The 12,337-nt window shown below is 51.4% G+C and overlaps 3 protein-coding genes across 6 annotated transcripts; 2 read left to right on the top strand and 1 right to left on the bottom strand.

The window, feature by feature from the left end:
- The first annotated feature begins 7 nt into the window (after nt 1-7).
- On the top strand, nt 8-6,549 carry LOC133163748 (KN motif and ankyrin repeat domain-containing protein 1-like). Its single transcript, XM_061293963.1, has 11 exons — nt 8-86; nt 404-2,602; nt 2,922-3,011; nt 3,462-3,570; nt 3,672-3,842; nt 4,193-4,280; nt 4,474-4,693; nt 4,754-4,896; nt 5,004-5,204; nt 5,303-5,401; nt 5,471-6,549. Exons 1-11 carry the CDS (start codon nt 8-10, stop codon nt 5,492-5,494), a joined length of 3,423 nt encoding a protein of 1,140 aa, XP_061149947.1. The 3' UTR covers nt 5,495-6,549.
- Nucleotides 6,550-6,606: 57 nt separating this feature from the next.
- LOC133163300 (probable global transcription activator SNF2L2) lies at nt 6,607-10,145 on the top strand. Of its 4 annotated transcripts, none has more exons than XM_061293079.1 (6): nt 6,607-6,893; nt 7,737-7,963; nt 8,054-8,159; nt 8,232-8,333; nt 9,081-9,216; nt 9,324-10,145. In XM_061293079.1, the coding sequence occupies exons 1-6, from the start codon at nt 6,798-6,800 to the stop codon at nt 9,530-9,532; spliced, it is 876 nt and encodes a 291-aa protein (XP_061149063.1). In that variant the 5' UTR covers nt 6,607-6,797; the 3' UTR covers nt 9,533-10,145. The 4 variants fall into 4 exon arrangements, with proteins under 4 accessions (XP_061149063.1, XP_061149066.1, XP_061149065.1 ...); XM_061293082.1 differs by having other exon boundaries at nt 9,081-9,229; nt 9,310-9,503; XM_061293081.1 differs by having other exon boundaries at nt 6,612-6,893; nt 9,310-10,145.
- A 415-nt stretch (nt 10,146-10,560) lies between these two features.
- Nucleotides 10,561-12,313, bottom strand: LOC133163281 (neuropeptide FF receptor 2-like). The gene is made up of 3 exons (XM_061293045.1): nt 11,844-12,313; nt 11,618-11,717; nt 10,561-11,543 (listed from the first exon to the last, which is right to left on the bottom strand). The coding sequence occupies exons 1-3, from the start codon at nt 12,136-12,138 to the stop codon at nt 10,730-10,732; spliced, it is 1,209 nt and encodes a 402-aa protein (XP_061149029.1). The 5' UTR covers nt 12,139-12,313; the 3' UTR covers nt 10,561-10,729.
- Nucleotides 12,314-12,337: the final 24 nt, after the last annotated feature.

Below are 12,337 nucleotides of genomic sequence, written 5' to 3'. Positions count from 1 at the left end.
TTCAGAAATGACTCTTCCAAACTTAGCGAAAGGACTCGGCGGTGAAGAGACAAGAGCCAAGAGTGGCAGCTGGCATTTAGAGGGAAGTAATTATAGAGCAAGTCTAGTCCGTGGAGCGAGACATGACATTTCGGGGAGAGTTTGTGTTGAAAAGAGTTTGCGCAGGATGGGCCAACCCTCCTCCACTTGACGTCCCTCCTCTTTATGTGGGACGGCCTCTGCGATATGATGGTCAAAAGCATTCCAATAGACGAAAAAAGAACATAAAACAGAGAGGGCGAGGAGCACCGAGGTCAGGCTTCAACGTCAATAAGGTAGCGCAGAGTTTTTATTTTGCATCCAAGCTTAAGGAAGCTCGTAACATTAAAGGTTCTCCACTTCAGGTGTTCTTCGTAACCGGGAGACGGTAGTCAACTGGACTTCTCCAAGAGTCTCCGGAACGGCATCAACATTAAGCGGCTGAGCCTTAAGAGGAGGCCTCGAATGGCCGTCGGCAATGAGGAAAAAGCGCAAAGCGGCGTTTCGTCCGGCCAGTGGCATTCTGCCGATTCCCTCTCGTCCTCGAGCGGCGATGACACGAGACTCCTCGGTCGACCTCCTCTTCCTCCACCGCATGGATCCACCGCTTCCAGAAATGAAGGACCGGATCGCAGTGGCGAATTTAGGTCCTCGCCTGCTTCGAGAGCTCCGTTGCAAAAACAAAGCCCTTCGTCGGAGCAGAGCATCAGCGAGCTACACCGGAACCTGGAGCAGGAGACAACCGGCCACACCCTGGGTCCCCGCCGCCGCCTGGCCAGCTTCGCCGGAGTGAGCTCCCCTGGTTCTCTTTCTCGCTACACCGGGTTGGGCGCTTACGATGACAATAACGGCGGCAAGGCTCGTGAAATCGGCGGCCACGTGCATGGACTTCTTGGCTCCGCCCTGGGAAGCAGAGGGAGCACAGGTTGCCTCCAGTCGAGCCCTCAGGCATCGGGAAGGAGCACCCCGCCGGTCTCGAGCCTTGGCCCAACGCAGCTGCTGAATGTCCGAGATCAAATGGTGGTGGCCCTGCAGAAGCTGAGGGAGCTAGAAGAACAAGTGAAGATCATCCCCTTACTCAAAGTGAAAATCTCGGTCCTCCAGGAGGAAAAGAGGCAACTGGCCTCGCAACTCAAGATCCAGAATGAGGACTCGGAGAGGAGAACTGAGGGCGAAGAGAAGAGGGATTGCTACGACTTCGGCGAGAGAGATGAAGAGATGCTGGCACTCGAGAGGGCCATCAAGACTGGACATTATCCGACGTGGCAAGAAAGAAGCCCTTGCCAAAAGGATGATAAGATAGTTGATGGAGAAGCCACGAAAGAAAACAGTCAAACCTCCACGACAGCACAGTTTCAACATAACCGCCGTCTCGCGGATTTAGAAGCAGAGGTTCTAGAGCAGCAACAAGTCATTGCTGCCTTAAAGGAGAAAAGCCTTCACTTGGAGGCAGAGTTGAAGGAATCCTCTCTCCAAGCTGAAATGAGCCGGCTGAAACTGGAGCTTCAGGCTGCAGAAGCTAGAAACCGAGTCGACAAAGCCTCCTCCGCCAAGCCATCCGTGGCGAGCTGCAGCACCGAGGCGAGGCCCGACACCACAAGCCAAGGGGTGGGCAACCACATCCAGCTCAAAGATGCCAGCGCGGGGGAGGCGGTGCAGGTGAAGAATGCGGCGACATCGTGTTGTGGCCCAGAGTTGAAAAACGTTGGGATTGGTCCAGATCTAGCCATGAGCCGCTGGGAGGTCCGAGAGCGAGCGGAAACCAGGGAGAAGGGCGTGGGGGTCCACGTTTCCACTAACTCTCAAGGAGTCGGAGTGGAAGTGAAACTCAGCGATGCCGAAAGCAACACGGAAATACCGTGGCAGAATCTGGAGCGTAAGGAACTCGTGTCAGTGGGATGCGGAGACTGTTCCGTGAATGTGATCGTCCGCCAGGCAAAGGACACGGTTTCCAGAGGCATGGTGACAGATCCGGTCAAAGGTCTGGGACTCGCGGCGTCACCCCAGACAATGTCCCAACGTACCAACACCGCAGTCAACTCCGTGACCCGTTTCACAAACACCAGACATGGCATCAGCACAGACTCCAGTACAAATACTGTCCTCAAAAGCCAACACAAGCACACCAACACCACCAAGGGCGCCACTACCAGGACGGTAGCGGTCGGAAAAGGGCTCAAAGACGTCAAGTGCGTCCTCAAGACACGCACGCTCGGCGTCGGAACCAGCCCCCTGGAAGGAAACGTCCCGAAACCAAATACCAGAGACATTGGTGTAGGATTCATGAACATTTATGAGAACTCCCTGGTTGGCCTTAAAACCCAAAACATGGCCTCGGGACCGTCCCATCTCCCCGACCCGGTGAACACTCGGAGCATTGGCGTCGGCGATGGGAGGATACGGGATCTGTCCGGTTCAAACGCTGCAGCTGGTCAGGAGATTGCCCCGTCTCAGTACAATTCGGCGTTGGATAGTGGCATTGAAAAGCTAGCAGCGGTACTCCAGCCACGTCGCGGCCTTCGAACCAGCTCGTCGCTATCGGCCAATACCGGAGATGTGGCTCGAGGTGGTTCATTTGATTCAGGTAGATCTGGGGGTGGGGGGGTGTAGGTTCCTTGGTTTATGACAAAGTCCCTAACACACTAATGCAGTACTAAAGACTATGATTGTAATAAATATATGTATGAAAACACTTTTAGGACCAGAAGTATAACAACATGGAAAAGTACTTCAATAAGTGAACGTTGCGTTACGAGGTGGGGACTCGAGTCACATGACTTCAATCAAGACAGACTTGCGTTGACAATTTTAGGTCCTTGTTTGACTGACTTGCTTGAATTTTGTGTCCAATTGTTTCCAATTACCTTTAAAAAGCCCTCTTGTGGTCTTTCCTCTGCTCCAAGTGCCGGCAGACTCCTGCAACTCTTGCCAGCAGGGTGGAAATGACTCGGAGGTGAAAAGAATGATCCAGCTGTTAGAACAACAGAGCTCAGGTAAACAAGCGTGAATGGCTTCATAATATGGCTTTAAAATTCTGCATGTGCGGGCGAGCCGTTTTTGACGTTCTCACGCCCGAGTTCAACTTACCCTTTTAGCTGTGGAGGAAGTGGCTGACTCGGAGACACTCGCAATGTTTGGAATGTGATCTGGTTTTGGAAGTCATTTTGCCGCGCGGCAATTTGCGGTTGGGGGTTCTAAAATTGAACGTCTCGGTCAGGAGCGAGAAGCGCATCTCGGAATGAGAAGAAGAAAAACAACAATAAGTCCTTGAGCTAAGTCGCGGAGGAGAATGTGAACAAAATAATCGAAATCTAAAAGAATCGCCAGTGTTGTCATCTGTAAACAGAAAAACAGACGATCGCAAAAGCAGCCAGCCTGATACGAGTAAGCGGTTTCGGTTGTAATTAGTAAAGTTGCTCAACTCCAATCCATTTTGTGTCCAGATGGAGCAACTCTTTTCGGCACTCGGCGCAAAGCCGCAAAGAAGGAAAACGGCGAGCAAGGTTGCAGCAACACCAGGAAAAACATGCGCTTCATGAAGGCTGCCAGCGGGTAGACCCAAATGACTTCTCCTTTGTTTTCTACACAAGCTAAACTTGTTTACTAGCGATATACTCTTGCTAGCTAAACATTCGTATCATGATTCTATGAAGGTTGAACCCACCTAGCAAAGTGTCCGCCGCCGATAACCCGGAGGAGGCCGAGCGGGTCTCGAGCAGAAAGCCGCGGGAGGCTCCGGTAGATCCGCCACCGCCGCGACGGCTCAAAAGCGTCGTGAGCGGCAAGGCGTCCAAAACGTCAGGAAAATCGCAAATCACCAAGAGGTAAGGCTGCGCCCGTGTTCTTGGGGGCGCTCTCCAGCGCCGACCACTTCTTTCACGCCACCGTTAAGCTCGAGATAGTTTTCAAAACACAACTTGTACCGTAATTTTCGGACTATAAGTCGCACTGGAGTATAAGTCGCACCAGCCATAAAATGCCCAGAAAAGTGAGAAAAAACATATATGTATATAAATCGCCCCCCCCCACCCAAACTATGAAAAAAACGCGACTTATAGTCCGAAAATTACGGTAGTTCTAAAAATGAAAAAAAATAAAATAAAAAAAAAATCGAGCATACACGAGAAAAAAAGAAAAAGGAGAATATTCCTAAAAATTGTACCTCTGCGTCCAGGTGCAAGTTCAGTGAGAAGATGATGTCGGCCTGCCAGGCCTTGAAGACTCACCTGAGTGACGGCAAGCGCTTGCCCAGCAGGGAGCTGGTGAGCTCATGCTAAGAAGCTCTGGTCGTGTTGAGGCGGCGCGTTCGAGTAGCTCGCAGGAAGGAAACCTGAAAAGAAATCGAGAGATTAGAATTTGTTTTCAAAGATGCTCTATTCCTTGAGATTTTGATTGATTGCTGCCCAATTGGAAGGTCACGAGGTCACGACTTGAGCAAATCTGTCTTTGACGCAGCGCGACTGCCTGCAGACGGTCCAGCAGGAGTGGTTCTCCGTGTCCGGCCCCAAGTCAGCGTCCGCCGAGTCGGTGGAGGACTACCTGTCGGGATTCCGCGTCATCTCGCCTTTGCTGCTGCGACACGTCGCCAACATGGCCGACGGCAACGGCAACACGGCGCTGCACTACAGCGTGTCGCACTCCAACTTCGGCGTGGTGCAGAAGCTGCTGGATGCCGGTACGGTGACGACGGCGAACTCTGGTTCCGATATCAATCGTCACGAGTTGTCGTCCGCAGACGTGTGCGACGCCGACAAGCAAAACAAAGCGGGCTACACGCCCATCATGCTGGCTGCGCTTGCCGCCGCTGACCAACCGGAGGACATGACCGTGGTGGAGCGGCTCTTCGACAGCGGCGACGTTAACGCCAAAGCCACGCAGGTCAAGCGACCTTTGACTTTATACCCAACTTGAATTCCTAATTGAGTTTTATCGGTCAATTCGCTTTTGTCCGTCATCCGAGATTGACGCTGCGTGTGTCGAATCAGGCCGGTCAGACGGCGCTGATGCTGGCCGTCAGCCACGGCCGCATGGAGATGGTGCGGGCGCTGCTGGCCCGCGGCGCCGCGGTCAACGCGCAGGACGACGAGGGCTCTACGGCGCTCATGTGCGCCAGCGAGCACGGCCACGCCGCCATGGTGAAGCTGCTGCTGGACCACCCCGAGTGCGACGGCGCGCTGACGGACAGCGTGAGTGACGCCGTAATTGGCTGTTGCAAGGAGGCGGCAGTAGATGGCAGCAGAGCGGCGCTTAGCCCCCAAGGCCATGAACGTCACTTTGTGTGCAGGACGACAGCACGGCCTTGTCCATCGCCTTGGAGGCGGGGCACAATGATATCGCCGTGCTGCTCTACGCGCACGCCAACTTCGCCAGAGCACATGCTGAGGTATTTTAGGAATTGCAATTTTTTTGCCATTAACAACTAAAAAAAAAAAAACAATGGTTTGTTTAACAGGCTCATCACTGTGGAAGGTCCTAATTGGTGTCTGGACGCAAGGCGACCGGAAGCTTGCCATTTCCTCTTCTTTTAGTCGAAAATATTGGCATTTTGTTTTGACCCGGGCGCCAAGGAAACACAAACTAAGTGTTGCGAAATGGATCTAGCGACAATATCATGTGTGTTTCGAGTTTCCCCAAATTCCACCTGGCACAATCGAAACGCACGACAACAAAGAATGGGCAAAATCAAGTGCTTGCTCAATATGGCCCATTATCATCTATTGTAGCGTCCTCTCGATTGCGTTCGCTCCTCTCGCCGGTTTGTCGTTCTCGCCGCCATCTTGCACAATAGAAATAAATCGAGTTCAAGTGATGCTTTTTCTGTCGTGACGCGCTCGTGCGCGCGACAGCGGTTTCCTAGCAAGCGCAATCAAATCAAATCATACACAAGCGCTGCCGACCATCAATTTGCTGTTGCCACGGCAACAGGCAGCGAGGTTTTTTTTTTGAGCGGTTCCTAGGGGGAAAAAAATAACGACTGATGTCGGTTTCCGTGCGTTCATCTGCTGGAGACAACGCTGGACTGCGAGTCAATTTGAATGCAGACGGACGACGTGAAACTGCTCGTTATGATTGGATCGCTTCAATATTTCAACTGGCTACTTTTGCGTTGCCGGACTTGCGAGATGGAGCGAGGCTGCCTTCAATGCTCGTTGGCAAGACAATGTCAGAAAATAAAAAAACCGTTCATTTTAGCTTTAAGCTGCTCCAAAATCAGCCCGATGATCCAAATGAACGCAGTCACAATCCTAAAACGATGCGAAGCCGATTCCTGTTCAAATGCATTTCTGTCCACATCTCATACGCGGACCAGCCAAAATGTTTTCTACAACTTTTTTGTTTTTTTCTAACCCCTTTTGTCGGGCCTGATGGAAAAATACGTCTTAACGGCAACCAGATGTCGCCAGGGGTCGACTTTGCCTGGGCCGTTAAGACCCTTTTCCCTCGCTTGTAATACGACTCCTTGCGTTTAGAGCGTGTTGGGACGCTTCCCCTCTAAGCTCAGATGGAATGCAAAGTCAAACGCAAACCTTTGAGGGGGGGGGGGGGGGCTGGTAGGGGAGGAGGGGGGCAAAGAGAAGAAAGGGAGTCCGGATGTTGAAAGCATGCGGAGGGAGAGGGAGACGCGCTCGGGGCCTGGCGCAGACGTCGGGAAGCGATGCAGACGGGAGCGTCCGCATTGCACCCCCCCCACCCCCTCATTGATTTGTATATGAAAACATAGTGCTCCCCCCACCCCCCCCGATGCTCCCCCTTTCTGCTTCTCGTTGAGTGATCAGCTGATGAAGAGACTAGCGGCTCGCTGCTATGCGGGCTTGCTAATTCTCTCCCCCGCCGCTGCCGCCGTCGCCGCGCTGGATCCCGCAGACCGCGCTCAGGTAAACATCCCGACATTCCCCGGCTGGACGCGTGCGGGAGAGGGAGCGTTTCTAGCGCCAGAGAGAGAGAGAGGGGGGGGTGTAATCTGGCTAAGATTAGTCGGGGAGGAGGCAAGGCTCGGCGTGGCGGGAATGTGGTCGGCTGCCGGGGATTACGCCTCCATTCCTCCGGGGTGATGCTGCAGACGCCCCCCTCGTCACCCTAACCCCCACCAAATGTCCCGCTTGTGTGCATTTAGTTTGTTTACCAACATCTCAGCGCGCCGCCAGTCATGTCCTTGACAATGCGTGTTGTTGAGCAAGCGGCGTGCAGCCGTGGATCGGGGTTGTGGCCGCTTTGCTCGCATGTACGCGCAAATTATATCGTGGGCTGAGAAAAACAAAACAAACAACAAAACAAAACGCGGCTGGCGCAGAACAAACTGAAAGGCGAGCGGCAGTGCGGTTGGAAAGAAAAAATTTGCATGCACAAAGGACAAGCGACGGCAAAACATTAGCGGGGATATGTTCCGAAATAAAATTGAGCCACGCAAAACATGGCCGACCGACTGAGCCTCTGTTTTTGTCACATTTCAAAAATAAATATTTCATCAATCAACTTTTTGTGTAGAATTCTGTCAACAAACCCCACTAGTGACAATTTGCAACTTCTTAATCCTCCCAAAATCAAGACTTCTTCTGCCACGGCATTACCGATACTTGTCGTAAAGGTGAGCGTAAAGTGTCGTCGTGCATTCCATCCAGGAACTTTTCCAAGGGAGGATTTACGTGCGCAAATGTGGCCCTTCTTGGCATTGATCTGCAAAATTTCAAGTTTTAGCGGGACTCTTTCCTGAACCGTAGCCGGACGCCGGCGGGAAGATGGAGGACGGCGGCGGCCCAAAGAAGCGCAAGCACGACCAACGGCGCGACACGGGGCCGCCGCCGCCGCTACCGACGCGCGACACCGCCGGCGAAAAAGTCAAACGGAAACGAGGGCGACCGCCTGCCGAGAAGCTCCCCCCGAATCCGCCCGAACTCACCCGGCAACTCAGCACGCTGGTGGACATGGTGGTCAACTACAAGGACGGGTGAGGATGCATTTGGCCATGCATCTGTGGCCGCAGTGTTTGTCACTAAAACAAAGTACCGACATAACCTAACTTGCTTTACACTTCCAGTTTGGGTCGACAGATTAGCAAAGGTTTTGTCCAGCTGCCTTCCAGGAAGGAAGCTCCCGAGTACTACGAGCTGATCCGAAAGCCTGTGGACTTCCGACGGATCAGGGTGAGCGTCTGTCAACGAGTGCCTGTTGGTGTCTACTGTCACATTGACATGTTTGTTTTGTTTTTTTGACAGGAGCGAGTCCGTAATCACAAATACAGAAGTGTGGGGGATCTGGAAAAGGACATTTTCCTGTTGTGTAACAACGCTCAGACGTACAACCTGGAAGGATCTCAGGTGTACCCCCAAAATTTGATGTCAACTTGACATTGCAGTAAAACAAAGTCACGAAACTTGTTTCCTATCTTTGACATGTACAAGCACACTCTTTGTCCTCACAACTAAGACACTGGAAGAATTACTGGGCGCACATGAGGGGAAAAAAGTCGTCTTTTAAATACAGCAGTATACACAGAAATAATCGGATAGCCACAAAACTCCTTTACACTAAACACGTTTTTCTTTTAGTCAGACAACAAGGTTATTTTTTGTAAGTAAAAAAGAAGTTTTTGTCCGACAAAAGAAAAAAAATCAAACAAACACTAGACGAGCTAATTTGATTTATGCTAAACAGTTAGCAATCGCGATTAGCATTAGCGGCGCGAGCTAATTCTATTTGAGGGTTTTAAAAAAAAACGATCATCTCAAGCGTTCATCATGTTAACATTTCAAACATAGTAGTCTCAAAAGTCACTTACAGTCGTTGCGTTAGGAAAAATAAAACATTCTTAAAAACGGTGGCGCGTCTTGCTCGTAACGCGGACGCTCGTCTCTTCTTCGTTTGGACTTCCGGTCGATTTAACAACTGAAGTGATGTGCCGCCCCCTACTGGTTCATAGTGAACACGGTGCCAAACTACAGACCAATCAAGAGTAGCAGGTCCTGGCAATTTAGATGATGTGATAATACTCCAAAAATTCAACCACTCATTTATATTGTTGGAATCAAATTCAACAACTCATCTAATTGATGTGTCCACCGCAGATCTACGAGGACTCCATCGTCATCAAATCGGTCTTCGAGAGCGCCAGGGTGCGAATCGTGGCCAACGAAGGGCCCAAGCAGACGGTGGCCGCCGCCCACAGCGACAACGGCGGTACCGCTGAAGACCCGGAGGGAGGTAAAGCAGACGAGTGAGCCATCTTAAAAAGAAACCTCCCCAAATGATCAACTTTGGCATTTTTCTCGCATTGTCTCCTTCAATTCCTGCAAGCGCTGGATAACCAGGAGGAGAGGAGTCTGAATCTCCCAGCCAAGAGGTCACCGCCGGAATGTGGACGAACACTCCTCCAAGAATGAAGGTTGAACTGTTGTCGACAAGTCTTGAAGTCCATCTGTTTCTTTGTCGTTCTTATTCTGCCCCCCAAAAAAATAAAAACCCCATTTTGAGGGCTTCCCCAAAAGTCACCATTTTTCATGTGTGGAGTGTACAGTGATGCCTTGAGTCCCCAAATTATCCAATAATAATTCGAAATGAAGCAAAAGATGGCGCCAGAGATGATCATCTTTGACATTTGAAGATTTTTCTATGCCCAAAAAGTCTTTTTTAAGATGAACAATTCCAAATATGAGTGAAGGGAGTAACCTTGAAGATGAATTCAACTCAAAATTCAAAGCACCACTGTACTGGCCAGATGACCTTCAGATTTGATGTCCTCTCATCGAGGCCTTCATTTTGAAAAGAACTTTTTGAAAAGAGAATCACTTGTGTTTCCCCTGCGGGATGTAAAAAAAACTGAAAACAAGGACTGTTTTTAATCAGCGTGTTTGTATGAAATGCTTTCATTGGCCATATGTACAAAAGTATTGGAACACACGCCACCTCCTGGAAGTAGCCCTGATGGACGTGCGTTTGTCCGGGTGGAGTGTGACAATCGGAAGCTTTTTTTATAAAACTTTTTTTTTCCCCTCTGTGGACTCCGAGCAGATACATCTTGTACGATTTGTACGCGAAGCGTGTCGCCGACCGGCGACGACGTCCAGACAATCCCTGGAAACTTTTACTGTATCCACGCAACTGTACTGTCAATACATTGGATCCAAAACCAACCCAGGTCACGTGTCGTATTCGGCGTTCCCAATCTTGGCATCAGATCAATCGAATTCTGGACTGTAAAGATCGAACCCGGATTGGACGGAGTAGAAATGCGTGACTGACAGACGATTAGTTTTTACCATCATCCGGTTGGAACCTGCTGTAGCCAGACGTGCTAATGGCAGATTAGCGGCTCCGGGAGGACACTCTCAATACTCAAAGGAGTCGAACAGAACTGTCTGGGTTCCTGTGCGTCGCCTCTAATTGCACTGGATCACATTAAAGAAAACTCCCGAGAGTTACGAGCGCCACAGCGAGACTTCTTAATGTGCCAAAGGAATAAATCACTTGATTAGTTTCTCAATAACGACCATAATCAGATCGATGAGAGAAGCAGTACATTTGAATGATCAACGGTGGAGATTGCGATGGGTGGTTGGAATCCAATTTATTCTTTGGTTGAGCACAATCCAAATAAGGCGCCAGCAATCCATTTTAACAAGCTAACCATGGGCTGGCAACTAACGGCGATGAACTTACTCGACACTGCAATTAAAAAAGACTTTGCTTTCAGGACCGTGTCTTTGGTCTAGGAAACCTAGCGAGCCTCCCCGGTCACGTACTGGTCTCCTACGTGGTCTCTCGAGGCCTCCCGGCCCCTCCCGCCGGGCTCGATCCCCCCCATAGAAGCGAGCCGTATCGGGGGGACGCCGTTGGCACGGACGCGAGGGGAAAAGCTCCTCTGGTGCTCGGTGACGACGGCGCACAGCTGGAATCGAAAGGCGGCCTGGAAGCCTCGGCGGAAGTTCTCGTTGAAGAAGCCGTAGATGATGGGGTTGACGCTGCTGTTGAAGAAGGCCAGCCAGTGAGCCAGTGGGTACAGGTAGATGTTGACCACGCGGTGCTGGTCCTCGCTCAGGCTGCCGTAGTCGCTCAGCATCATCAGCGACCACAGCGGCAGCCAGGACAGGGCGAAGAGCAGCGCCACCACCAGGAGCATGACCACCACTCGCTTCTTCTTCCTGGAGACGCTCTGCCGGAGCTCCGTGCCGGGTCCCGGCCCGTCCCTCCTCAGAGACGCCCCCGCCGCGTCGCTCTTGAAGAGCGCCACTCCGATGCGGGCGTACATGATGACGATGAGGGTGAGCGGGGCCAAGTAGATGTTGACGAAGAGCACGGTGGTGTAGACTTTGCGCATGTCCGGACTGGGCCAGTTCTCGCGGCACCAGTAGAAGGGGCGGCTGTCCTGGCGTTGCCGCAGGACGATACGCACGCTGGGCTCGTGGACCACGTGCAGCATAAGGCCCGACGGGCACGAGATGGTTGCCGCCAGCACCCAGATGACGGTGATGATCAGCTTGGACGTGGCGATGGTCAGTTTCTGCTTGAAAGGGTAAACGATGCAGCGGAACCTGCACGGACAAACCGGGGAAGAACCCCTTTTACCATCTCCCGCCCATGAGAATAGAATCGAGGGTCGCTTTACCGGTCGACGGCGATGGCCACCAGCGTGAAGACGGACGCCGACACGGAGATTCCCTGGACCGTGCCGCTTACTTTGCACATGAAGTTCCCAAAAGGCCATCCTAAAAAAAAAAAAAAACAGGAGACATTTCGAAATTTACTCGAAGATTCTGGTTGTACACAATGGCGGTGCTAAGGGGGGAGCGGGCAGGGGCACCGCCCCCCTGAAATATGTGTAAGTTGCGTGCCTGTAATGATGTTGTCCACCAGCGTGGTGGGCATGCAGAAGATGCCCACCAGCAAATCACTGACAGCCAAGTTGAGGATGAACAAGTTGGTGACGGTTCGCATGCTCCTGCGCCGAAGCACCATGAAACAAACCAGGGCGTTTCCCAACATGCACAGCAGGAAGATCAGCAGGTAGGATGCGGCGAACACGGCCGCCACCGACGCCCGGTGGAGGTAGAAGTCCACGTAAGTCACGTTGTCCCGGCGGCCACGCCACGGACCCCATGAGGAGTTCCTGCTGATGTTCTGCTTCATGTTCTTTTCCTAAAAACAAAAAAAACAAAGACTAAAATGAATGAGCGATGTCATGACAAGTGACAAAGAGAGCATTGAATAATAATGAATATAAAAAATAAAGAATAATAAATAGAAATATTAAAAAATAATAATAATAAATAATCAATCGAAATTACCCGTCAGTCCGTTTCAGCATTCCCTCTCGGCGAGCGTCACT

Source organism: Syngnathus typhle, linkage group LG12 (assembly GCF_033458585.1).
Source record: "Syngnathus typhle isolate RoL2023-S1 ecotype Sweden linkage group LG12, RoL_Styp_1.0, whole genome shotgun sequence".
Classification (NCBI taxonomy): domain Eukaryota; kingdom Metazoa; phylum Chordata; class Actinopteri; order Syngnathiformes; family Syngnathidae; genus Syngnathus; species Syngnathus typhle.
Note: the sequence above shows the minus strand (reverse complement) of the source record. Positions and strands in the feature narration are given on the sequence as shown.